General features: G+C 52.1%; 1 protein-coding gene across 5 annotated transcripts in view; it reads right to left on the bottom strand.

Annotated features, from left to right (window-relative positions):
• PLXNA2 (plexin A2) overlaps positions 1-25,651 on the bottom strand; it is a 232,926-nt gene that overhangs the window by 91,654 nt on the left and 115,621 nt on the right. The window contains exon 5 of one of the 5 annotated variants that reach the window (XM_061383645.1): positions 17,553-20,036. The exons of the other annotated variants lie outside the window; for them this stretch is intronic. Coding sequence (XP_061239629.1) covers positions 19,881-20,036 — 156 coding nt within the window. The 3' untranslated portion in view covers positions 17,553-19,880. Of the gene's footprint in view, positions 1-17,552; positions 20,037-25,651 lie in introns of those variants that run through there. 5 annotated transcript variants of the gene reach the window in all.

The following is a 25,651-nucleotide window of genomic DNA, read 5'->3' as shown; positions in this document are numbered from 1 at the left end:
ACTATCTCTGAGTCTGTGGTGGACCTGGGGTCAGGGGCCACTCAGCTGGCACCAGGCAGGCGACAGGTGGGCACTTGTGCCGGGGCCTGGGGGAGGATGGGCTGGGGATGCACTCTGTCTCGGGGAAACTCTAGAAGGAAAGGCAGCTAGTCCTGGAGAGCGTCCACCGCGTCAGGCGGGGCTTTGTCAGGGCTGACTCAGAGTCTAATGGGACACTCGATGACACTTTAATTAGTGTGTGTTTATTATGATTGTGCTTTCATTATGCTGGAGGCCCCCCCGCCCCCCAGCCTGAGTGCGGGGATCCGGGTGGTTGGGAGGGCACATGGGTGTGGCAGTGAGGACAACCCTCCCCTGCCGCCTCCACCACCTTCTCCCCTGTACCCACCCACCGCTCACTCGGCATTCATCTCCACTTGATCTTAGGCCTCGTAATTACGCCTCTAATGAATGTAACTGCCCTATTAAGTCATTTACTTAAGAAACACTCTTCATTAAAGGTGACTCATCCTGTGTTCTTGGCTTCTCCAGCTCGGGGCCCCAGTCTCCAGGGCCTCCCCCTTGGCCTGAGTCCCAGGGGCTAATGTAACGCGGGTGAGGCTCAGCAGGGCGCAGAGTTTGGAGTGGTCCCTGCTCCCCACCTGCCCCCCTGTTGGCCCATCGGGTGAGGGGTCTAGCTCAACAAGGGCTGTGACAGCAGATGATCATCGGCTTTGGGGACAAGCCACCAAGGGAAGGGCTAGAAGCCGCCTCCTTCCTGAAGGTCTCAACGGACACGACACACCTGCAGGGCTAGAACCGTCCAGGAAGGCCCCGGAGACCTCTGTGACCCTGGTGGTTCCCATCAGCCTGGAGACTTTCTCCGTCAGGTGCCAAGCCGTCCCTCTTCAGAGAAGAGCTCCCCAGTAGCAGAGTGAGGGACAGCAGGCCTCAGCAGGGAAGCCTGGGGAGAGAGAATCAAGCCCACATCTCTGCCACCCTGTGTGGACACCGAGAAGGAGCTACCGGGTTCTGAGAATCCGGGGGTGTCTACGGGAGAGACACCTGAGTTAGAAGGAGACCAATGTAGAGAATTCTGACCGTGGGCTGGGCCTGGGTCCCCCGTGACCCTTCAGTATTTACAGAGCATTTATACTGTGGGCTTCCTTGGTGGCTCGGAAAGTAAAGAATCTGCCTGCAATGTGGGAAACCCGAGTTTGATCCCTGGGTTGGGAAGATCCCCTGGAGAAGGCCATGGCAACCCACTCCAGTAACCTACCTGGAGAATCCCAAGGACAGGGGAGCCTGGTGGGTGGGGTCGTAAAGAGCTGGACACGACTAAGCAGCACACACACAAAGCCCTCCACTGGGCTTCCCAGGAGGCACTAGTGGCAAAGAGCCTGCCTGCCAAAGTAGGAGACATGAGAGACTGGGGCTCGAGCCCTGGGTGGGGAAGATTCCCCGGAGGAGGGCCTGGCAACCCACTCCAGTGTTCTTGCCTGGAGAATCCCCATGGACAGAGGAGACTCGCGAGCTAGAGTCCACAGGACCGCAAAGAGTCGGACTCAACTTAGCATGCAAGCTCTCCATGAGGCATCAGGCCACATTCTCTGCTCTCTGGAGCCCATGGTTTGGTTGAGGACAAAACCAAGGAAACTGGATCATCTTAACATGGTAGAACAGACGCACGACGGAGGGACATCTGGGACATCAAGCAAGGGGCAGCTGTGGCTCAGAGGACAAAGTGCAGAGGCTGGCCTCGGGGGCCTTCCACGTGGGCAGTCTGCTCCAGAGGGGGCAAGAGCCCTTGGCAATCGGGTAAGAGAGAGACAGAGAGAGGGAGGAATAAGGGAAAGCCACTCCCCAGGCCGCAGGGGCCCTGAGGACTGAGCGTTTCACCCCCTGCTTCCCCGGAACCTGCGCCCCCGCCCCCGCCAGATGTCCCCACCTGTTCCCACACATGTCCCCTGCCTCCTGACTCAAGGAGAGAAACAGCGGCCTTCTCGGTGGCTGAGAGCCAGGTGGTGGGACTGGGAGGGCACACACACAGCCTGCATGGAAGCATGCAGTTGGCCTGAGCCACAGCCTCAGGGTCCCCGGGGCCCCAGGGCCAAGCGCACAGCAGCTGAGGCACAGCTGGCTCCCGGAGCCGCCCTCCTGTCTTTTGTCCCTTCTCTTGATGGGCCCTCCCCACCAGCCCACCTCTCTTCCCTTGGAGCCTCTAGGGTCTCAGACCTCCTTTCTGTTCTTTTTCCCAAACCAGATACGTTTTTTCAAGAAGCAACCTGATGCTCATCTGTGGTCACAGGCCGAGGGCAGGCTGAAGGGAGGCCCTGCCAGGGCTGGTATGCAGGCTGGGCTACGTGGCGCCATCACAGCCAGGCTGGGAGAGGGTGTGAGCATGCTCTGCGCGCTTATCTCATTCGCTGTGCTCAGCTCCTGCAGGCAGAGAGGCTGCGGATTGTTATGTAGTGGGAGATCCATTTGCTTCACCAGGAAATAGAGGCACCCAAGGTGGCTCAGATGGTGAAGAATCTGCCTTCACCGTGGTGGGAGACCCAGGTTTGTTCCCTGGATTGGGAGGATCCCCTGGAGAAGGAAATGGCAACCCACTCCAGTATGCTTCCCTGGAGAATTCCATGGACAGAGCCTGGCAGGTTACAGTCCACGGGGTTGCAAAGAATTGGATATGACTGAGTGGTAGTACACACAAAGGGTTGGCTGAAACCCTGGGGCCCGTCTCAGGGAGTGGAGAAGGTCAGCTGGAGGGGAGGGGGTCCTCCGTGGCCGTAGTGGTGACATGCCATAAGGGATCTTTTGGAGAAAAAGAGGGACAGGAGGTGCAGGGGTCAGTCCGGAGGCTGAGGTCAGAGGGGGATTCAAGAGGTGGGAAGCAACCAGAGGGCAGGCTGGGCTTTCATCTTTTTGACTCCACTGATCTTAGGACTGGCCGGCACCTGGCAGTTGTTACCGGCTGGCAGGGATGGGCGGGAGGAGTCTCTCTTCACAGGCTTAGCCAAATCTTGTCAGCCCCATGGGGAACAGGTACAGCCGGCCTGACAGCTTAGGGCTCTGCCTTCCCTGTATGCCCGTTGGGGCCAGAGTTCAGCATTCTCACAGGAAGAGAAATACGGGCAGACGGTTAGGGAGGCCTCGTCCAGCCCCCAGCCCTCAGGCATCCAAGCCAAAGCTGACCCTCCAGGGACAGGCCAGCCTCCCCAGGCTCCAAACACACCTCGTATAATAAATAGCCCTTTGGCTCAGCAAGACTTCATGGAATAATACCCTTGTTCGCTCTCCCGTGCTTTACAGGCAAAGAGCTGATTGTCGACCAGATGTCTGAAGCGGCATTTTAACCTTGTTCTCCTCTGCTACGTGTGGCTGGGGGCAGCCGTGAGACCCCCTCTTTGGATCTGAAGGGGACTGAGGCCTCCGCTGAGGGCGCCCCAGGCCCACGCCACCTTCCTCTGAGCGGGCAGTTGGCTGAGCTTTGTCCAAGGAAGGGGATGAGGCGGCCGTTCATCTGCGCCTGCTGCACTCCGTCCTCTGTCCCCTCGCCTGATCCTCACACCAGCCTCACAGGTGAGGGAAGAGACCCACCTTGCTCGTTAGGAAACTGCTGCTGCTGCTAAGTCGCGTCAGTCGTGCGACCTGTGGACGGCAGCCCACCAGGCTCCCCCGTCCCTGGGACTCTCCAGGCAAGAACACTGGAGTGGGTTTGCCTGAGTCTTGGGTTCAATCACCTGCCCTAGTTGTCGCCTGCAGGTGGCGGAAACAGAACTGGAGCCTGGGTGTGCCCGACTGCCAGGATGGGGTTGTGAGGGGGGCGCGGTGGCAGCAGGCAGGGAAGGCCCCTCGCCTGGGGCTGCCCCGAGGGCTGGCCGTCAAGATCAGCTTTCTTCCTTCTGGACACGGGGGCCGGCCCCTGTACTGACGCTTCCCCTCCGACCACTGCTGGCTGACGGGGAGTCAGCTGGTGGATCTGGAGCCAGACGATACAAGGGCTGATGTGAGAGGGTGAGGCGGGGGGAAGGCTGATGGGGCTGAGGATGCCCTGCGGGATGTCTTAAAAGCCTGCCAGGACCAGAGCAGTGGAAACCACTCTGAATGGGTCCCACACCCTCTCCCCTGAGCCACAAGCCCTCAGCCAGCCCCGCCTGGAGGCCGAGGTGGCAGAGGCTTCCTGTCCTGGCCTTGCTAGTCATTTGCAGTGAGACCTCGGCAAAGCGGCTTAACCTCTTTAAGCCTCCCTCATTTTTAAAACGGAGCCCACCATACCCATCTCACTTCATCCTGCCTGCTCATCAGGGAGCAGAGCCCTTCTGAGCTCCTATTTTCAGCTCCGGCCTTTCCAACAAATCAACTTCCCAGTAATTAATGTGAAGAAGTCATTATTGTTTGTTCCCAGGGTTAGGTCCAGTTCTTTAAAAACCAATAGTGATGTGTGAGAGCCCTTTAAATCCTCATAAAGTAAACGCCAATCCAGCCCCCTGCCCATCCTCTGAGCTGCGAAAGTCACGTGACCAATAGCATCAAGAAGGAGGCGGGAACCTCCCAGGAAGCCAGCTGGAGTTCCTGGACCCTGTGATCGCCACCAAAGCAACATGCAACCTTCTGACCAGAAGCTGACCCTGGGGCTGTCTCCCAAGAACTCCTGACTATCTGGACACCCGAGGGCGGAGTGAAGCTCAAAGAGAAAAATCTATTTTTAATGACTTGGGGGAGAAGAGTGGAGTGGCTGAGTAGTTCAGAGTAATTAAAGCTATCTATCATTCTGAGAATGGGAGCCAAAGTTCGTCGAACTTTTCAATGATATATTTTTTTTCCCCTTCTCATTCATAAAACCCAGCAGAGGGTCATGTGGGAGTCAAAGGGGAAACGATGATGGGGAAAGCAATTTCTGGCCCCAAACAGTGGAATTCATGCTATCGATGAACACTTGGGTAATGATGGCCCCTCTTGAATCCTTTTGGTAGAGGCCCTATTTACTTTGTCCTGGTTAAGAAGTGGGGCTTTGAAGGAGACAGTCCTCAGTTTCAAATCCAGCTGCTATGGTGATCAATGAATAAAGGGTCCTCATTGGCCTCCTCGTGCCTCAGTTTCCTCCTCTGTAACATGCTGACAATAATGATATTAACTTCACAAGGTTGTTCGGAGGTTTGAGTGACATTTGTACGCGGAGAGCCTTGCACACAGTTGGTGCTTAATAGCGGTAGTTACTGTGCTGTCTCTCGGTGCAGACCCACTGAAGGTGGCAGGGTTTGCAAGGGAAGCTGCGGGCTCTGCACTGCGTGTGGGGTGATCTAGAGCGACTACCTCGCCTCTGTGCGCTGAGACTGCTGATCCATCATCTGGGGAGAATTACATCTGTACAGCCCCTCAAACTCTTCTCCTTATTCGTGACACAGTCCCTGCTGGAGGCTGAAGAACACAGGACCCTGACCTCGGCTGAAAAAAGTCAAACCGGGCTTAGTCTCCTAAGAAGGTGGAACTTGGGCGAAGGAAGGACAGAGGGAGGAAAGTGGGCGAAGCAGAAACATCCAACACCACACCACACTTTGTCAGACAGGACTCCTGTGCCAGACACACTAAGAAGGTACAAGGAGGGCCCTTTCTCGTTCTGTTTTGCGGAAGGATCTACAAAGCAGCAGAGATGCTGATACTATGTTGTCTCCATGACAACCGTGGATTTATTCAGTGAGGGAAAGCAGGTGGGGTAGGAAATAGGGGATGAGAGGATTTGGGAAATAGGGCCTAAGAAATAGCTAAAACAGATCTCTCACCTGGAAACCAGATGGCTGGGATTAGAGAGGGCCCACAAAGCTCCCCACAAGGCCAACATCAACTCGTCATCAACCCCAGAGGGGAGAGTGATGATGGCAGGGGATGGAGTGATGAAGCAAGGATGCCCTTCACCAGCCCATTCCCATTCATTCATTCACACTCCTGTGGGTCCAGGCTTTTCCAAAGGCCCCTGGATGCAGAGGGCCCAGGGGCAGCCTTGCCACATGGAGCCTGATTCATCCGAGAGTGGGACATCTGCCCAACGCAACCTGGTTTCTAGGCCGCACCCCTTCAACTTCTGGCTCTCCCACCTTCCCATAACCTGGAGAGCAAGACAGGAGGGCGTGGCCCTCCTGTTAATCCTGAGTTCTCTTTGAAGGGTCTGCCACCCATAAGCTCTAAAAGGTGAGGTTTGGGAAACACATGTACACCCATGGCTGATTCATGACAATGTACGCCAAAACACACCACAGTATTGTAAAGTAATTAGCCTCCACTTCCAATAAAGAAATTAATTAAAAAAAAAAATAAAAGGTGAGGTTTGGGGAGGGAGTCATCAGGGCGGTGAAGAGGCTGCTCAGTCACCTGGGGTAAGAACACCTTTGCTGCTGCCTGGGTAGGAGGTGGGGCTCCTTCAGTGTTGTCTGAGAAGGGGACTCAGGGACTCCTCTAAGACGGCAAGTGGGCCTTCAGGACACCCCTACTCCCCAAGGGGTTCACACCAAGCCCCGCTTAGCAGAGTTGCTGGCACTGCCTCCCGACCAAGCTCCAGTTTCTGCTTCCTAGTGCCCAACGGCACTTCTGCCTCGGGTACTGGCACGCAGGGTTACTGAGACAAGCTGGTGGGGTCTCGGGACCTTAATACCTTCCCTGGAATACACTTCCTGGATAGTGAAGGGCCCCCAGGTTGAAGCTCCCAGGTCATCCTGATATAGGGAACGCAGTCCTCCCAGACAGTAGAAGCTGGACTCAGCTCTGGGTAAGCCAAACCTCCTAGGCCCCTTGTCAGCCCACCCCCAGCAGCAGCTGTGCACACAAGAAAGGAACAGAGCTGTCTCAGCTCTGCCCACAGGTGCTGGGTCGGAGACGGCCCCCTTCGCTGCCTGAGCTGCCACACAACTCTGAGCAGACCGGAAGCCACTGCGAAACAGAACTCTGATCTGCAGCAGACCCAGGGAGTGCGTCTTTCCCGTCATCTCTCAACACGCCTTTCTAACTATCTGACACGACGACATCTTGTCCTCCCTGACACATTTGATGTGAAAACACTGATTTTTCTTCGAATGCTGAGTGACTAGCTCCCCTAGAAAGGACACAGAAGTTTCTTGTGATTCACAGCTTTCTAGGACAAGTTAGTAGGTAGTGGATAAGTGTGCAAGCACACGTGTGCACATGTGTGTAAGAGACAGAAGTGCAGGATACGACTGTATGTTACAAAAGTCTCCTCACTTACATTAAGATTTTTAACGTGCTTTCAGTATGCCTGCGTGCGTGCTAAGTCGCTTCAGTCATTCCTGACTCTTTGAACCCCATGGATTGTAGCCTGCCAGGCTCCTCTGTCCACGGGATTCTCCAGGCAAGAAACAGATCAGATCAGATCAGTCGCTCAGTCGTGTCCGACTCTTTGCGACCCCATGAATCGCAGCCCTCCCTAAGGGGATCTTTTCGATCCAGGGATCAAACCGGCATCTCTTATGTCTCCTGCATTGGCAAGTGAGTTCTTTACTACTGAGCCGCCTGGGAAGCCCTGCTTTCAGTATGCTGCTGCTGCTACGTCACTTCAGTCGTGTCCGACTCTGTGCAACCCCATAGACAGCAGCCCACCAGGCTCCCTTGTCCCTGGGATTCTCCAGGCAAGAACACTGGAGTGGGTTGCCATTTCCTTTTCCAATGCATGAAAGTGAAAAATGAAAGGGAAGTCGCTCAGTCATGTTCGACTCCTAGCGACCCCATGGACTGCAGCCCACCAGGCTCCTCTGTCCATGGGATTTTCCAGGCAAGAGTACTGGAGTGGGGTACGATTGCCTTCTCCGGCTTTCAGTATCAGATCAGATCAGATCAGTCACTCAGTCATGTCTGACTCTTTGCCACCCCATGAATCGCAGCACGCCAGGCCTCCCTGTCCATCACCAACTCCCGGAGTTCACTCAGACTCACGTTCATCGAGTCAGTGATGCCATCCAGCCATCTCATCCTCTGTCGTCCCCTTCTCCTCCTGCCCCCAATCCCTCCCAGCATCAGAGTCTTTTCCAATGAGTCAACTCTTCGCATGAGGTGGCCAAAGTACTGGAGTTTCAGCTTTAGCATCATTCCTTCCAAAGAAATCCCAGGGCTGATCTCCTTCAGAATGGACTGGTTGGATCTCCTTGCAGTCCAAGGGACTCTCAAGAGTCTTCTCCAACACCACAGTTCAAAAGCAGCAATTCTTCGGTGCTCAGCCTTCTCCACAGTCCAACTCTCACATCCATACATGACCACTGGAAAAACCATAGCCTTGACTAGACGAACCTTTGTTGGCAAAGTAATGTCTCTGCTTTTGAATATGCTATCTAGGTTGGTCATAACTTTCCTTTCAAGAAGTAAGCGTCTTTTAATTTCATGGCTGCAGTCACCATCTGTAGTGATTTTGGAGCCCAGAAAAATAAAGTCTGACACTGTTTCCACTGTTTCCCCATCTATTTCCCATGAAGTGGTGGGACCGGATGCCATGATCTTCGTTTTCTGAATGTTGAGCTTTAAGCCAACTTTTTCACTCTCCACTTTCACTTTCATCAAAAGGCTTTTGAGTTCCTCTTCACTTTCTGCCATAAGGGTGATGTCATCTGCATATCTGAGTATAGAGCTCGCTTATTCATTCATGCACTCATTCATTTCCCTGGAGGAGGGCATAGCAACCCACTCCAGTATTCTTGGCTGGAGGATTCCATGGAGGGAAGAGCCTGGCGAGCTCCAGTCCATGGGGTCGCAAAGAGTCGGACACGAATGAGCGACTAACACACACTCCGTCACTTAAGCTTGACAAGGTGGTGTAAGGCTGAATCCCATGCCTGGGTGCTGCTTTGGGAAGCTGTAGAGACGGGCCAAGTGGATAAAGACCATCCCCGCTGGTGGAGAAGCCAGAAGGGGAAAGATGAGAGGTTCAACGGGGAGTGGCCCTTCGGGCTGAAGGGGCCAGTAAGGCATGATCCGGGCGGGAGGCCTGGCGAACTGGGTGATATCTTCGGAGGCAGGAGTGGCGGAAGGACACCGTGCGAGGAGAGAGAAGCAGGCGCAGAACACAGCCACGCGAAGGGGCAGGGAGAAGCCGAGGGCCGTGCGTGTCCTAGGGTGAGCCGGCCCGCAGGAAAGGCGACGCAGGGCCGAGGCTTGGCGGGCCAGGGCGGCGGAGGCGGAAGAGGAAGGAGAAGCCTGGAGCTTTGCGTGTCCGCTCTCACGAGCGAGTCAGGTCCGGCCCTGCCCGGGCGTTCTGCGGCCTCGCCCTTCGGGGCCCATCCTCACGGCAGGACGGGCGGAGGGCCATCCGTCTCCCTTCTCCGCCTCCCACGTGTTCTGCACTCCCTCGGCTCTCCTCCTCAAAAAGGCGTAGTGCTTGAGGGCATGGGCCCTACAGTCAAGCCGCCTGGTCCAGACCCCTGCCCCTTTGCTTCTCAGCCAATGTGAACCTCCTTTGTGGCTTCCCTGGTGGCTCAGAGGGTAAAGCATCTGCCTGCCATGCGGGAGACCCGGGTTCGATCCCTGGGTCTGGAAGATCCCCTGGAGAAGGAAATGGCAGCCCACTCCAGTATTCTTGCCTGGAGAATCCCATGGACGGAGGAGCCCGGTATCCTACAGTCCACGGGGTCACAAAGAGTTGGATATGACTGAGCGACTTCACAAAATAGTGATAGCTATAGCACATACCTGTAGGATTTCTCTCTGCAGATGGGGAAGAAACTGAGGCACAGAGAGGCTTAGCGAATCTGTTGATAGTCACACAGTCACAGTGGGCTTCCCTGGTGGCTCGGACGCAAAGCATCTGCCTGCAGTGTGGGAGACCCGGGTTCGATCCCTGGGTTGAGAAGATCCCCTGAAGGAGGAAATGGCAACCTGCTCCAGTACTCTTGCCTGGAAAATACCATGGACAGAGGAGCCTGGTGGGCTGCAGTCCATGGGGTCGCAGAGTCGGACATGACTGAGCTGCTAACACCCCGTTAAGTAAGTTGTAGTCAGTAAGTCGTAGACCTGGGATTCAAATCTTGGCAGGTTGGCTGCAGAACCTCCCCCTAACCTGCCTCTCAGGCATAAAGGGTGACATGGGTTGGAAAACACTTAGCCCAGTGCTTGGGATACAGCTGTTAGTTATTATTAATACATGAAGGGCCAGCTATATATTCTGTGTAGGCATGGGGTTCAAAGATGAGTAGACTTTGGGTCCTGATCCTGAAGCACTCATAGTGTTGTCAGGAAGACACGTGAGGTGCCAAATCATCACGAAACCGCACTATTACTGGGATGTGGCAAAAGTACAAGAGCAAAGAGGAAGGGAAAATCAGGGAAGGATTCTCAGAGGCAGTGTTCTGTAACCATGGCCTTGGCTAAAATACAAACAAAAATCAATACCTTCCCCTTGCCCAAAAAATAAAAATTCAAAAACAACAAGAAAAAAAAGCTTCTTGGAGGAAGTTTATAATCCAAACATCCCAGCCCAGTGTTTGAGCATTTTAACCTCTGCTCCCCATCCGAGCTCACATCCCCATTCCAGACTCTTCTGTCAGCGTGAATCCCACGCCTGGCAGGCAGGCCTCCTCTCCTGCTCTGCATGGTTTTGCCTCCTTAACTTGCTTTGTGCACACGTTCCTGCTAATCAGAATGTCTTTCTCTCCTGAGCACGCAAATCCCTGCTCCACGAACCCTCTTCCATTGACCTCTGTGACCCCTCTCTCTGAGTCTAGAATCCGATCCCCTGCCCAACTGGCAGGACTCTGAACATATTTTTTAAAGCCTTCTGAGGTCTCTATCTTTTTAGGTTATTCACAGGGCTCTACTTTCTATTTCTTCATATGAGATATCCCTGTATGTTCCAACTCCAGTTTCTTACATAAAATAGGTCTATAAATACCTGCTGAGAAGCTAATCACACTTACCGGGTGATCCAGGTTTTATTTTAAGCTCCTTAAGTAAATGTACTAAGAACTATGCAAAGACGCTGTAGGTGTGGCTGAGGCTCCTGGCATTCTGCTGGGATCCATTAGGTAATGCGAAGGCTTTTTTTTTTTTTTTTTTTTTAATAGAGTTAATGTTTATAACCCAGCAGAGGTGCATGGTGTCATGGAAAGGACACGACTATTAGTGTTAGAAGCACTTGGCTCAGCCGCAGCATACGTTCAGCTGTGCTGGGTGAGCCACTTAACCTCTCTGAGCTTCAGTTTCCACACTTGTAAATATCGGTGAATGTCAGAATGAAAGCATCCACCAAGGCGCTGAGATATGACTGCTGCCTACTAAAGTAGGATGGCCGGCTGTCAGCAAGATTTCAGAGTAGGTTCTTAAGATCCAAGCACATGAATCTTCTACCCTTTACTCTGCATCCCCTGACCCACATTAATGCAATGTGGTCGAGGAAGAATGACGGGAGGATTTTGTGAGATATTCGGAAGAAGGCCCTGGGATGCTGTAACCCAGCCACCCTTCACTGTGGGTTAGTTGCTCAGTTGTGTCCAACTCTGTGATCCCATGGAATGAAGCCCACCAGGCTCCTCTGTCCATGGGGATTCTCCAGGCAAGAACACTGGAGTGGGTTGCCATGCCCTTCTCCAGAGGATCTTCCCAACCCAGGGGTCGGACCCTAGTCTTCCACATTGCAGGCAGATTCTTTACCATTTGAGCCACCAGGGAGGCGCATTCATTATGATCTCTTAGGAAGCTTGAGATGCATCCTCAGGACTGTAGGGGTCAGAGTGGACAGGAAGAGCTGGGAAGCAGGAAATCCAGAGAGTAGGGTGGCGAGCTCTTGGGAGACACAGGGAAGGCAGGACTTTGGGAGGGCATTGAGCTCCCTGGTGACAGTGACAGGCTAAGGACGTGCAAGGGGTCAGTAACGACAGCCTAAGTGGGGGGAGACAAGTGACAGAAAGAGAGGAAATGTGTCTCCCCACCTCTGCAAGTGGGGAGCATGCAGCAGACCCAGGGGACTGGGGGGAGAAAGATCTGGGCATCATGAAGTCCAGAGTTTTACTTCTAGTCTGGAACCAGGCATTATACTCCTGGCTGGAGACTGTGTTTGAGACATGAAGGACTTTTTATTATCCAAGAGTGAGATGATGAGCTAAGCAGTCTGCCCCAGGCAGAGGTGAAGGGATGGTGGGAGAAAAAAATAAAGCTGTGATTTGGTTCTCCGACATACCGGTTGAGTGTGAGAATGCTAACAACAGCTGTTCCTAACTCTCTTGTCATGAGGGTCACATGAAGTGAGAGCCGGAGCAGTGCATTGTTCAGCATCGAGTTTACCGCACAAATGCAGGGGAGTTTATTGGTGTTATTTCTGGGGATAGACTGATAACTTATCGATGACACGATTTTTTTTTTTTTTTAAAGGAAACGTTGCACGTCGACTCTCGGATGACTCAGCAGACCATTCTTTCTGAAATTCTGGTGTCCTTGTAGTTAGTGAACAGGTGTGAGGTCTCTTTTTCAAACTCGAGTGCCTCACGGGTCAAAAGGATTTATGAACAGCCACGATGGGAAGGAAGCCTGTCAACCCACTTGCCTTCGTCCTCCTGGAGATGCAAGTGTGATCATTAAATAAGACATTCCAAGCTGGTCTAAGTTAGGAGACAAGGATGTGGTGAGGAACTGGCTTCTGGCTACACGCCCTCTCAGCCTAGCCAGTCTAGAGCCATCAGTGCAGACTCTGCAACCTCGCCTCGCCTGGAGGCTGGTGCAGGGGACGGTCCACATCTTTCCCTTCCTCACTTCTTTCTGTTTCTGGCCTCCTTCGATGGTGGCCTCAAATGTAACCAATGACACGGAGACTCTGAGCATAGAAAGGGGTGGAGGGGGAGGTGGGGAGATGGAAGACAGACAAAAGATTCTTTATTAAAAAAACAGGTCCTTAAGAAATTAATTAGACCAAATAATCACCGAATTGTCTGAGTCTCTATTTTACTTGGTGCATGCCGGGTCTGGTGGAAAAAAAAAGGGGGGAATTTTAAATAATTTTGGAGTTATAACTGATGTAATTAGGTGCTCAGTGAACACTTAGCATCGAGCTGTGCTTATTAAAATTACTGTTTTAATCAGAACATTGGCGGAGAATCATTAATAATACAATGGCTTGATTCCCTGGAACTCTAATTAGACCTGGACTTTTAAGCACCTGAGCGTAATCTGGCTCCGTCTGGATACGCACGACGGGCGATGCATTATCATCTCAGGGCATGCGGGGTGGAGCATCAATACAGCTATTTCGTGACTGTCTGAATGCTTTATTTCAGAGTGTGAGAGCACGCTGAGGGGGTACCAATGCTGAAAGATGGAGACGGAAGTGGAGGGGGTCAGCCAGGGGCCCGGGGTTTGAGGTCCCCAGGAAGAAAGGCAGACAGGTACTTCTCCCACTGCTGCAGGCTGGACACGCCTCATACACTGTCCTGAAGAGGCACCACATCACAGAGCCAGGTAAAGGCCATTTCCTGGCATGCTCTGTCTCCACGCTGGCCTGCCCCTCATTCAAACCAGACGTGCATCTGGAGTGGTACAGCTTTAGTCCCTGCCAAGCCACCGCACATCACAGTGCTAAGCAATGGTTCATAACGCACGGGTGTGCACTCATTTGTGTCCAGCTCTTTGCGACCCCATGGACTGTAGCCCACCGGCCTCCTCTGTCCATGGAATTTTCCAGGGAAGCATACTGGAGCAGGTTGCCATTTGCTACTCCAGTGGCTCTTCCTGACCCAGGGATCAAACCTACATTTCTTACATCTCCTGCATTGGCAGGCAGTTTCTTTAACACTGTGCCACATGGAAAGCCTCAACTGATGGTTTGCTAAGTGATAATCAAAAGTTAATCTGGTGCAGGACTGGGGCCACTTCTTCATTTTCCTGTCCAGCATTTTGCTTCACCCTGGAGAGAGATCAGGAGATGGGCTGAGTTTCTCCAGAACCTTCTAACCCTTAGGAACCAGAGAAGGAGGGAGGCTGAGTGGATGGGTTCTGTCCCCTGAGACACTCAGCTGAGCTGGCATTTCAGGAGAAGGATCCATCAAGGCTTCGCAAACAGAGCTTTGGTTTTGCTACCCAGCTGAAGCTGGCGGCTCAGCAGATCAGCAACACTGACTTGGCCCCGAGTGGGGCTGAATCTTTGGATAGATGTCACAGGGGTGGCGGAAAGCAAAGGGTGGGCATGCTGTCCACCCTCCTAGAGCTTGCTAACTATGTTGAAGGACATAACAAAGATGTGAAAAAAAAGACTTAGGACACTTAAAAGGCAGATACCGAGAAGTGAAAATTAAGCTGGAGTCAGACAAGAGCTATGTGGAGTTAAGCAGTGATCCAAGTGTGATGGGAGGGGTCCAGGCCTTCTGCAGGAGGGCTGCGGGGGCCTGGCTTCATCTGCTGAGGGCCAGGGAGGCAGCCTCTCTGTGTCCCCATCAAGCATGCCTCTGGCTGCAACTAGAGGCCTTGAGACAACAGGTTTGAGCCCTCTGAGGCTCCCTTCCCTGGCCACCTCTAGCCAATACAGCCCTTTTGTGCAACTTGGAAAAGGTGACCCCTCTAGGTGCATGGTTTGGTAAGATGAGCAAGGACTTGGTTTTGGCTCCCCTTGGCCCTCAGCCAAAGAACTGATGCTTTTGAACTATGGTGTTGGAGAAGACTCTTGAGAGTCCCTTGGACTGCAAGGAGATCAGATCAGTCCATCCTAAAGGAAATGAACCCTGAAGCTGAAACTCCAATACTTTGGCCAGCAGATGTGAAGAACTGACTCATTGGAAAAGACCTTGAGGCTGGGAAAGATTGAAGGTGGGAGGAGAAGGGGATGACAGAGGATGAGATGGTTGGATGCCATCACCGACTTGATGGACGTGAGTTGGAGCAAGCTTCGGGAGTTGCTGATGGACAGGGAAGCCTGGCATGCTGCGGTCCAAGGGGTCGCAAAGAGTTGGACACGACTGAGCGACTGGACTGAACTGGCCCTCAGCTTGCTGCACACAACCTGAACCACCACATCCACCGGCCCTGATGCCAACAGGGAGCGTGTGTGCTCCGTGCTTCGGTCGTGTCCAACCTTTCGCGACCCTACGGACTGTAGCCCAGCAGGCTCCTCTGTCCATGGGATTCTCCACAAGAACACTGGAGTAGGTTGCCATGTCTTCCTCCAGGGGATCTTCCCAACCCGGCAACCGAACCTGCATCTCTTACATCTCCTGCATTGGCAAGTGGGTTCTTTACTATTAGTGCCACCTGGAAAGCCCAAACAGGGCATCTCTAGTGAAACAGGAGGGGAAATGTGTAGTGTGGCTTGACCAGGTTTTACCCAGATGACCCACAGACAGAAGAGTTTTGGATTCTAAACACTATCTCTTCTAAATTCTCTGGGGGGGGGGAGGCAGTCCAGAGAAGGTGAGAGTCAAGAGTGGGGTGAGGAGAAGAGAAGGCTCCATGGAGGTGGGGGGCGGTTCGCGGAGGGGGTGGGTGAAGTGTCCTGGGCAGACACCAAAAGACAGAATGATCTTTCGGGTGTGCTCTGGGGACAGCAAAGGACAGGATAAAGCATGTCCCTTTTGAGTGTCTTTTCTTTCCGATTCCTCAAGAGTAGCCATTTTGCATATGAATTAAACACAGTAAAACAGCTCCAGGCCTCCCTCAAGGAAGATTAGTCCAAAGCAAGAATCTTTCTATGAACCAGCAACGTAGGGAGGAAGGGCGATCTCCATCCCTGGGACCTCTAAGCAAGAATTCAAGGTCCCTGATGAGCGCAAGGCTGGTCTCAAGACCCCCTTCCAACTCCAAGCATGTCTTAGGGGAGGGAGCCTGGGAGGCTGTCATGGGAGAGGGGGGAGCAATCCCTGTGCTTTGGAAATAAACGGCTAGGCCTTAATTCAAGAATCTGGGTGCTTCTGAAAATAAAAAGGATACAGTGGATGATAGCCTCCCGACACACACACACACCCTCACTCTACACACACATACTCTTCAGTACAAACACTCACGAACACAAACACACATTCGTACCCTTCACTCACACTCCACACCAGCACACGGACAGCACGCACACTTCACACGTCCTCCCATCACATGCACACACACACATTCACGTCACACACACTTGTGACACACAGATGTCCCCATCACGCCTGTCACCCCCGCCTCAGCGCCTGCACACAACTGCAAGAAGAAAAGGGTCATCTGGAGCTGCCTCCCTCCGGCTTGTTGTGAAGAAGGATCAGGGCGCTCGGAGATTAAACAGAGCAGTTAAAAGTGACAAACAGACTTCTAAAAAGGACTAGGCTCTTAATGAAAACCATAATGAATGGAATGAATGGAGGGCCACACAGATATCACCCATAAGTGGCCATAAATATCGGGCCAACAGATGAGATCGTGGATACTGCAGTTTTGAAGCCCATCAAATGGCTGCTATTAGAATTCATCAATAAATAACCCAGTCCAGACTCATATTCAAGGTCCTCTCATGCTCTGGAGAATTGACGCTGAGGCCAGAGAGACCTGGCTTTCAAATTCTCATTTTGCCCCTTGACTAGCTTTGGTTATGCTGCTCGCTAGAGTCTCAGTTTCTTCATCTATGAAGTGTGGATGATTATCCCCTTAATGGGGATGTTGTGCAGATTAGATGAAGTTCTAGGCAGCGATAATAATTTATCAATATAGTGAACGATGAATGTTCATGGTTATCTCTTGTCCCCTCCCCTTTCAGCTTCCTGGGGTCAAGGAAAGCCTGCTGGCTGGTGGGAGCATAGGGAGAGAAGGAAAAAGAGGGGAAACAGAAGGGACAGGTAGAGCGGAGACCAAGGAGGAGACGGGCAGGGCGGAGAAGGGAAGGAAGAGAGAGAGAAGGACAGCCAGACCCCCTGGAGGCCCCCCGCCAGCATCACCCACAGCGGGCAGCCATGCCTTCTCGGGTGAGGGTGCCCAAGGACCGGTTGTGGAGTAGCCACCAATTATGGCCCACCCTTCCCATGAGTTCTCTTTAAGTCACAGCTTTATTGAGATATAATTCACATACCGTAATATTTACGCATGTAAAGGGTACAACTCAGTGGTTTTCAGGGTATTCAGAGTTTTGCGTCCATAACCATGACCAATTTTAGGGCATTTCCCTCACCTTTCAAAAGAAAGCCTGTACCCATTGGCAGTCACTCTCCATTTTGCCCGCCCCTGCACCTCTCCAGCCCCAGGGAAGCACCAGTCAGCTCTCTGTCTCTATGGATTTGCCATTCTGGACATTTTACATCAATGAAGCAAGCAGCAGGAGGGTTTCTGTGGCTGGCTTTTTTTTTTTTTTTTACTTAGTATTGTGTTTTCAAGGTTTGTTCCTGTTGTAGCTCCGTCCATGGGATTTTCCAGGCAACAGTACAGGAGTGGGGTGCCATTGCCTTCTCCAGTAGCATGTATTAGTAACTTCCTAAATTTCTTCCGTCAAGGCCAAGTAGGTGGAAGAGCAGAGCTTCACACACACACACAGAAGCCAGTGTCATGATGGAAACTGTCCAACTGTCGCCCCAAGAAATCTCACTGGATCAAGATTAGTTAGTAGTTACAGACTTAGAGGTGAGGCAGCTGGAGTCTATTTTTTACCACCGAGGAATAACAGTGGAGAAAGGATACATTCTTCTGAGTGTGTATTTTTTTTTTTTTGCACACACTATACCCTTTATACAAAGAAAGGAAAACAAAAGAGGATCCAAATGTAAGAGTCTCCTGTCTGCGGTTTTATGATTTAGATTTAATGTTAAGAGGCAAATGAGCGTCTCTTGGTATTCTGCCCATATGTCTCTCTCTTACCTCTTAAAAGTGACAATTCCCAGCTCTATTTTTACAGTGTAAAAGAATGACTCTCCTCTAATGGTTATCTGTCATTGTTTATGTTTCAAGTAATTTTAGACGTTCAGACTGTAGCCTTAGGATGCAGGGAAGAGACACCTTTGGGCCAAAGGCCCCCCTGAAGGAGGAGGGGCTTATTCACTGGACCGAAATGACAAAGCTATTCATTGGACTCGGGAAACGCCAATCACCCTTGTTCTAGAAAGGATGTGAGATGTGTCCCTGAGGGGCAGGTTCTGAGAGACACAGGGTATCTATTCTGTCCACCTGGCTCCAGGGTGAAAACATTTAAAGACTAAATTGTTGGTGAAGCTTCAGTCTCTGTCCTGATGCCCACCATTATGTCATGGCCACTAGATGTTAGTCTAGGGCTACAGACTGGTTCCAAATAGGAAAAGGAGCACGTCAAGGCTGTATATTGTCACCCTGCTTATTTAACGTATATGCAGAGTCCATCATGAGAAACGCTGGGCTGGGAGAAGCACAAGCTGGAATCAAGATTGCCGGGAGAAATATCAATAACCTCAGATATGCAGATGACACCACCCTTATGGCAGAAAGTGAAGAGGAACTAAAAAGTGTCTTGATAAAAGTGAAAGAGGAGAGTGAAAAAGTTGGCTTAAAGCTCAACATTCAGAAAACTAAGATCATGGCATCTGGTCCCATCACTTCATGGCAAATAGATGGGGAAACAGTGGAAACAGTGGCAGACTTTATTTTTGGGGGCTCTAAAATCACTGCAGATGGTGATTGTAGCCATGAAATTAAAAGACGCTTACTCCTTGGAAGGAAAGTTATGACCAACCTAGATAGCATATTGAAAAGTAGAGATATTACTTTGCCAACAAAGGTCCGTCTAGTCAAGGCTATGGTTTTTCCAGTGGTCATGTATGGATGTGAGAGTTGGACTGTGAAGAGGGCTGAGCGCCAAAGAATTGATGCTTTTGAACTGTGGTGTTGGAGAAGACTCTTGAGGGTCCCTTGGACTGCAAGGAGATCCAACCAGTCCATCCTAAAGGAGATCAGCCCTGGGTGTTCATTGGAAGGACTGACGCTGAAGCTGAAACTCCAATACTTTGGCTACCTCATGCAAAGAGTTGACTCATTGGAAAAGACTCTGATGCTTGGAGGGATTGGGGGCAGGAGGAGAAGGGGACGACGGAGGATGAGATGGCTGGATGGCATCACTGACTTGACAGACATGAGTTTGGGTAAACCCCGGTGATGGTCAGGGAGGCCTGGTGTGCTGCGATTCATGAGGTCGCAAAGAGTCGGGCACGACTGAGTGACTGAACTGAACTGAACTGAACTGAACAGGTTAAAAAAAAAAAAATTGAGTTCAATGCAAAATAGAACCAGGTATACCATGGACTAATATCTATGCTTCAGGTCAGGAAAATCCACCAAAAGAGGGTTATGTGACGCCTTCTTGCTTTCCTAGAAATTGATTTAGCTTGAGCTCCAGGAAGAGGAAATTATCCACAGCCAGGCTAAGACAGAGGCACAGACTACAGTGGCCTCAGTTGCCAGACACGGGGGTTGTGGTTTCGGCCACAGGCGGAAGCAGGGAAGAACTCTGAAATGAGGCGTGACTGTGAAGCCCAGGTACGACGGCTGGTGACTTCCTATCTGGGCTTTTTGGTGACCCGTATCCCCGGGGACCTCAGGGGAGACCCGTGTGTCACAGAATCAAACTCATGTTTAGAACTACATCCATCAGAAAACAGCAATCACGACACCAAAGAGTCTGTTGTATAGGCCCTATCTCGGGAAATAAAACGATACAGTGCTGCTGCTCTAAAAAGGTCAAGCGTTGTTTATTAACCATGCTCAAAGAATCTCATTAAATCTGGGGGCAGGAGAACAGTACTGACTAATATCATACATGTGACATGGTTTGCGTGGCGGTGGGGACCGCGTTGGGGCCAGATCCGCAGTCTAGATTTCCTGCGGCTGCTACTTGGAAACCCTGGGCTTGGCGGGCTGCTGCCCCATGCCCAGCACCTCTCTTCACTCCATGCAGCTGCAGGGAGGCACTGGTCACATTTACGCAGCCCTGGAGCTCCTTCTTTTCCTGGAATTTACTCCTCAGCCCATCCTTGGCAAATAGGTGAGCCCAGGTGAGGGAGATAGGAGTCCAGAGAAAGTCGGGGGACTAGACTTTTCTCTATTAATCTGGGCATGCTCCAATTTGCACTAAGAGCGTACATTTGCATGTTGGATTCTGGAGGCCCCAACTGCAAGAGTATTAGATAAAATAAAATTAATTATTGTAATCCTCTGTGATCACATTCAAACCCAATATTCTCAGCTTGGCACACAGCATAGGTTTGTCTGCCCGCTTCCCTCCGTGCTTTCCTATTAAAACTATTTTCTCAAACACTGATTGAGTTCTGGCTGTATTATAGGCACTGGGAGGGTGTGGGGTACCTCGGACCTGTATCAGGCCCCCTAAGTAGCTTAGATCCTAATGAGGGAGGCACCAAATAGATATTCCCTCCAGGTATGTAGCTTTTACCATAAAGGTAGACAAACTCAGAGAGCTAAATTCATTCTGCCTGGGGTCAACTGAGAGCGTCTTGAGTTCTGATGGGGGCGTGAAGGTCAAGGCCTCAAGAAGGTGGCAGCAAGCAGATACTCTCGTCTTTCTTCAAGTTCAAAATACCTGCCTGGATCTTTCGTCCCTATTCTGCGTCCCCTCCTTCTAGGGAGGCTGTTCATGAAAGAGACAACTCCTTGAGAAGAGATGGCTCGAGGTTGAAGGAAGGCCCATGGCTCTGGGTAATTGCTGGGTGGGCCTGAGACAGTGCGTGTGGTCAGACAGCAGGATGCCAGCTTAGCCCGACTTCCTGCAGAAATCCGCTGGGCCTTGGCAGACAGTCTTGACATGGAGCCGTGGTGTGGTTCCTTCTGGCTTCTCCCTGAGCTGAGGCTTTCCCTGTGGTTCTGGAGATGGGATCAGTCATAAAATATGGGCCCTTCCTTTTCTTGGAGAAATCAGACTCCCCGCCCACCAGTCTTCAGTGGTCACTAGTTGATGAACTGCCCAGCACGGCCAGGGCCCATCTAGAATGTTCAAGAGCTTTTTCAAAGGCTCCTGCTTGCTGTGTGCCAGGCACTGTGTTCAGCGCTGTGCCTGCGTCACCTTATTTCACCCTGCCGCATCTGATAAAGTAGAGTGTATTCTTACAGACAATTTATCTAAGAGGAAACGGAAGGCTTGATAAGATGGGGTCGTCGGATGAGGGTCAATATAGCAAGGGGTGGGGTCAGGATTCCAGATGTGCTTAACATGGAGTCTGCCTTGCCCCCACACAGCTCAGTCTTTCAACCCCAATAAGGTAGCACGGCGCGTGCTCGGAGGTTCCAGCACCCCTCTGCCTGCCTGGCCTTTCTGGGCGTCACAGGCTCCACTTTCACTCTCTCCTCTGCTCCCCTCCTCTCCCTACCACCAGAGCACTCCTGGAAGGAAACTCAGGAGAAGGCAGGCAGGCACACCGTGTCCTGGACCCAGGGACAGGTGACCTTTCCAATTCAGCACCTTTATAAATCTTACCTAATGAAGTTAAGGGGAAAAAAGAATTAATGAATAAATGAAGGTTAAATCACTCCCTGCAGAAAATTGATGCTGACAGCGATGGCCAAGAAGAGAGCTTGGAAAGCAGGGAGCTGACTTGCCCAAGAGGCTTTTAAAATTCTTCTCTCCCAACCCCCGTTCAAGGGAGCTGGAAGGCTGGCCAGTTCTGGGATGGGCATTGAAGGCTTTGGGAAGTCCAAGGCAGATGGCCTGAAGGTGATGGAGTCAGAAAGCCATACTCTACTTTAGACCATTTTTTGCAGAAGCGAATTTGCATATGATATAATATGGGTGCGTGCGCATACACATACACACACAGGCATACTGTATATACAATTAGCTCCTGCAAGACCCAGAGCCCGGGTCTGCCTGGCTCCTTTCTGGCCTTCTGGGACTCCTGTCAGCACGCACTTCTTAATCACCTTTATCTCCTCATCACCTCTACACTTGTCAGCATTTCCAACGACGAACCCCCAGGCCTGCCCATCTCAGCCCAGCTGGCTCAGAGGGGCTGTAGGTGAATGTGTAGCTGGCTTTAGGGATGAAGGAGAAAGAAAAGCTGAAAGGGCTGTGGACCACTGCATCCATCCAGGTCAGGAGCTCGCACACAGGGTGGCAGAAGTTGAAGGGAGATGGAGTGAAAACTCCAAAGGTCAAAGGACAGCCTCTGGGGTGAGGAACTGGGAGAGACTGTGCTGCTGCTTCACTGAGAGCTCTGGGGAGGGTCGCTTACTGGCTGACATCTGTGTGCAGCTCCACAGTGAAACCGAGATGGAGAAGGAGCCCCGCAGAAGAGAATCAGCAGCAGAAATCCTCCCTGGTGGGAGCAGCGAGCAGGAGCCATCCATAATTCTGGTTCTCCTTCCTCTCTATGCCTGCTCACAGGTTTTTAAGACTCCAATCATGAAGACAGGGTGGCTCAGAGGGCCTGGGGCAGCTCGCCCATCCTAAGTGTGATGGGGCATGGGAGGCAGGAAGCCAGCGCTGGGTTGATGGAGGGGCAGGGAGGCTGAAGGTGGGCTGGAGCCGCGTGGTGGGCGGCGGGGAGCAGAGAGCTGATATGGAGCCAAGAGCCGGCTAGATCAACTAGTAAATAAAAGGTCACAGTGATTCTCCCCAGGCGCCCAGAGAGAAGCAGACAGAAAGCTCTGCTGACGGCAGGAGCTGACAACTGGCAAATGAGCCTCTGCAGTTATCTGTTCCCTTCCTTCTTCTTGTCTCATAAGACAGAGGCTAGAAATAGATGCAACTGGCAGATGACTGAAGGATGAAAAATGAGCAACATGTTAGTTGGAGTGGGGTTGGCGGTGGGGGGTGCTCAGGGGTAGAGGAGCAGAAAGCTCATGAGTGAAGCAGAGGGAAGGACAGGGCTTAGCTGGAGCTGCTTCCAGGGTCTGGCTCTTCCTCTGTCCCAGGCATGCTGCAGGGATTAGTCACTGAATCTTCTTAGCACCCTTACAATGCAGGTCTTACTCTTCTCCCCACTTTTCAGAAGGTAAAACTGAGGCTTTAGGGAGGATAAGCCAGGCTCGACTGAAGAGCGGCAGAGCCGAGAATACAGGCCCACCTGCCTCCAAAAACGAGCTCTTTAGATTATCCCACAATGCTTCTGAACCCTCCCTTTTCTTGTCTTTTCCCCTCTTCCAAGACTTCAGCAACTGTTTATCGAGCACCTAGTAAGGGCCAAACACTGCAATATGTCTTTGGGAGACAGAAGCCGCCTGGACAGGCAAGGTCCCCGTCAGCAAGGAGTGCTGTTGGGATGACCAACTGAATGAACCGAACCGGCGCACTCCTTTCCCACAAACCTGCGTTGGGCAGAGGTTTCCCTGCCACACAGCGGGAGGGGTGACTGTCCTGAGGGACGGGGCACTGGCCTGGCCACAGGGGGCTTCAGCAGTGGGCTCTGCCTGTGGCGGGCATCTTCCTTCTCACTGCGCATCTTTTGACTTGCTGCTCAGCTCCGAGGCCTGGCCAGGGGCCCCGCTGGTGGAGGAGGATCACAGAGAGCTGGGCATGGGCTTGTTTCCTCCCGGGCACCGTGTTCCAGCAGCAGGGTTGGGGAACCAGCGGTGCCTTCTCTCTAGGCTGAGGCTCCTCTCCTCTTGGCAAGAGGAGGTGGGGAGCATCCACTGGAAGGCTGCCTGCCTGTGAGCTGTGGATATTCCGCGAGGACTGATGCCCTGAAACCCTTGCCTTCGGCTCCAACAACATCAGATTTAGGGGAACGGTCCCTGAACCTGCTGAATTCTTTCATGCCTCCATGCTTTCCTTCACTTGAGAAGCATTCCTTTGTTTTTTTTTTTTTTTTTTCAAAAAAATTGAAGCAGAGATGATTTACGATGTTGTGTTAAGAATCACGGGCTTCCCCCACGGCGGCTCAGTTGTAAAGAATCTGCCTGCAGTGTGGAAGAGGCAGGTTCGATCCCTGGGTTGTGAAGACTCCCTAGAGGAGGGCATGGCAACCCACTCCAGTATTCTTGCCTGGAGAATCCCAGTACGGGCTACAAGTCCGTAAGGTCGCAAAGAGTTGGACACAACTCAAGTGACTTAGCACTCATGCATATCAGTAAACACAACAAAGTGATTTTTCAGATTCTTTGGCTTTGGCTTTCACTCAGTGAACCCCTCTCCTTTCGTAATATACCTAGAATATCACCCCCTCCAGGAAGCCTTCCTTGACTCACCGGCTCTGTTGGGTAGCACCCTCTCACACCTCCCAGTGCTCTGCACACTGTATTGTAAATGTGGATGTGTGCGTGCATCCTGTATCTGTGATTTTGTGAGGGCGAGCTCTGTGCGCACAAGAAGCACGAGAGGCTGTTGATGAGTTACTCGGTGGGTGAATGGCTCACTAAGACATTGTTCTCAGCTCTGTCCACTTTCCCTTTTTCTAATCTTCCGTCTGCCTGGCTCTCCTCTCTGTCCATCTCCCTCTTCCATCATTAAACAAGACTTGATGGACAGACTGAACCCAGACTGCTTGGAAGCCACCAACGGCTGATGACATGGCCAGTTCTCCCTCCAGCTGGTGCAAATTTCAAACCCCAATCTGTAGGTGGTCTGGTAGGGAGTGGGGATAACCAGAAGCAGGAGAGAGGAAGGGAACTCTGGGCAGAGTGGTGAAGGCTCGGGGAATTGAACTGTGCGGCATGCAAACAATGAAGGAAGACTGTGGCTGAGACGCTGGGTCCCTGAGCGGGGCAGGTGAGATCAAAGGGCCAGCTGGAAAACCACAGCGAAGCCGGGCTCTGAAAACAGCAAGCCCGCCTGCAGGAGAGGGGGCATGACCACTTCCCCCGCAGTGAGCACAGCAGAGCTTCCTGCCCAGTTGCAGGAAAAAGTCAGTGTAGAGACCTCTCCACAGCCCAGAACACAAAGTGATGCTATTTTCACCTCCCTTGTCTCCATGCACCCCCGTCTCACGTGCATACACACACGGATCACACACGCCGATCCGGGTCAGCCTCCAAGGGCTGTGCCCACAGCCACCATCTGAAATACATTTACGGCTGCAGAAACACCCACAGGTCGTGGCCGCGGGGAGCATTCCGATACATTTTATTGATGGGGAAACTGAGGCTCCAGTTGCCCTTAACTCAGAGGCACTCATGACAGTCTGTGATGAGTCCCTGGAGGCAGGATCCTAACTTCCCACTCCCCTGACACTCTGCCACACTCACCCCCCTGCTGCCTCTCCGACTCCCTAGCAGCTCAAAGTTGGCTTCTAAATGTTGTCCCTTAGGCCAGCTCCAGAGAGAAAACCTGTCAGACAGGCAGCACATGTGAGCAAGCTGGGCAGAACTCATGGGTAGTGAAGCAACCCTCTCTCTGATATTTCTAGAAACTAGCTTAGGGGCTCATTTCCGGCTGGAGAGCTCAGAAACTTTTCTCTGGAGAAATCCACTAGTGATCAGCTTCCCGTGTCGGGGAAAGCCAGTGTTCTAGGAACCTCTGGATAAAAGGCCATCTCACAAGGGCAGCGGGACCCTGGTCCAGGCGGGAAGGAGCTCAGGCTGCCTACTGAGGGACCCCATGGAGTATGGGCTGGGCTCTCAGAACCCTAACTTGTGCTTCTTCCCAGGGGCTCACTGACTCCCCCTCACCCGCGCCCCTTCCCTCACACCCGGCCAATCTCTTGGCATTTCCAAATCTTCATCTTCACATCACAGCAACTGTTCCAGCTGCCAGCGGGTGGAAATAACTGACAAGGGCTCCTCTTGATGTGGCCCTCTTTTGTGTTGATCAAAACACCAAAACGAAATCAGGCTCTCC

Source organism: Bos javanicus, chromosome 16 (genome assembly GCF_032452875.1).
Source record: "Bos javanicus breed banteng chromosome 16, ARS-OSU_banteng_1.0, whole genome shotgun sequence".
In the NCBI taxonomy this organism is placed as follows: Eukaryota; Metazoa; Chordata; class Mammalia; order Artiodactyla; family Bovidae; genus Bos; species Bos javanicus.
This window is presented reverse-complemented; position numbering and strand designations above follow the sequence as displayed.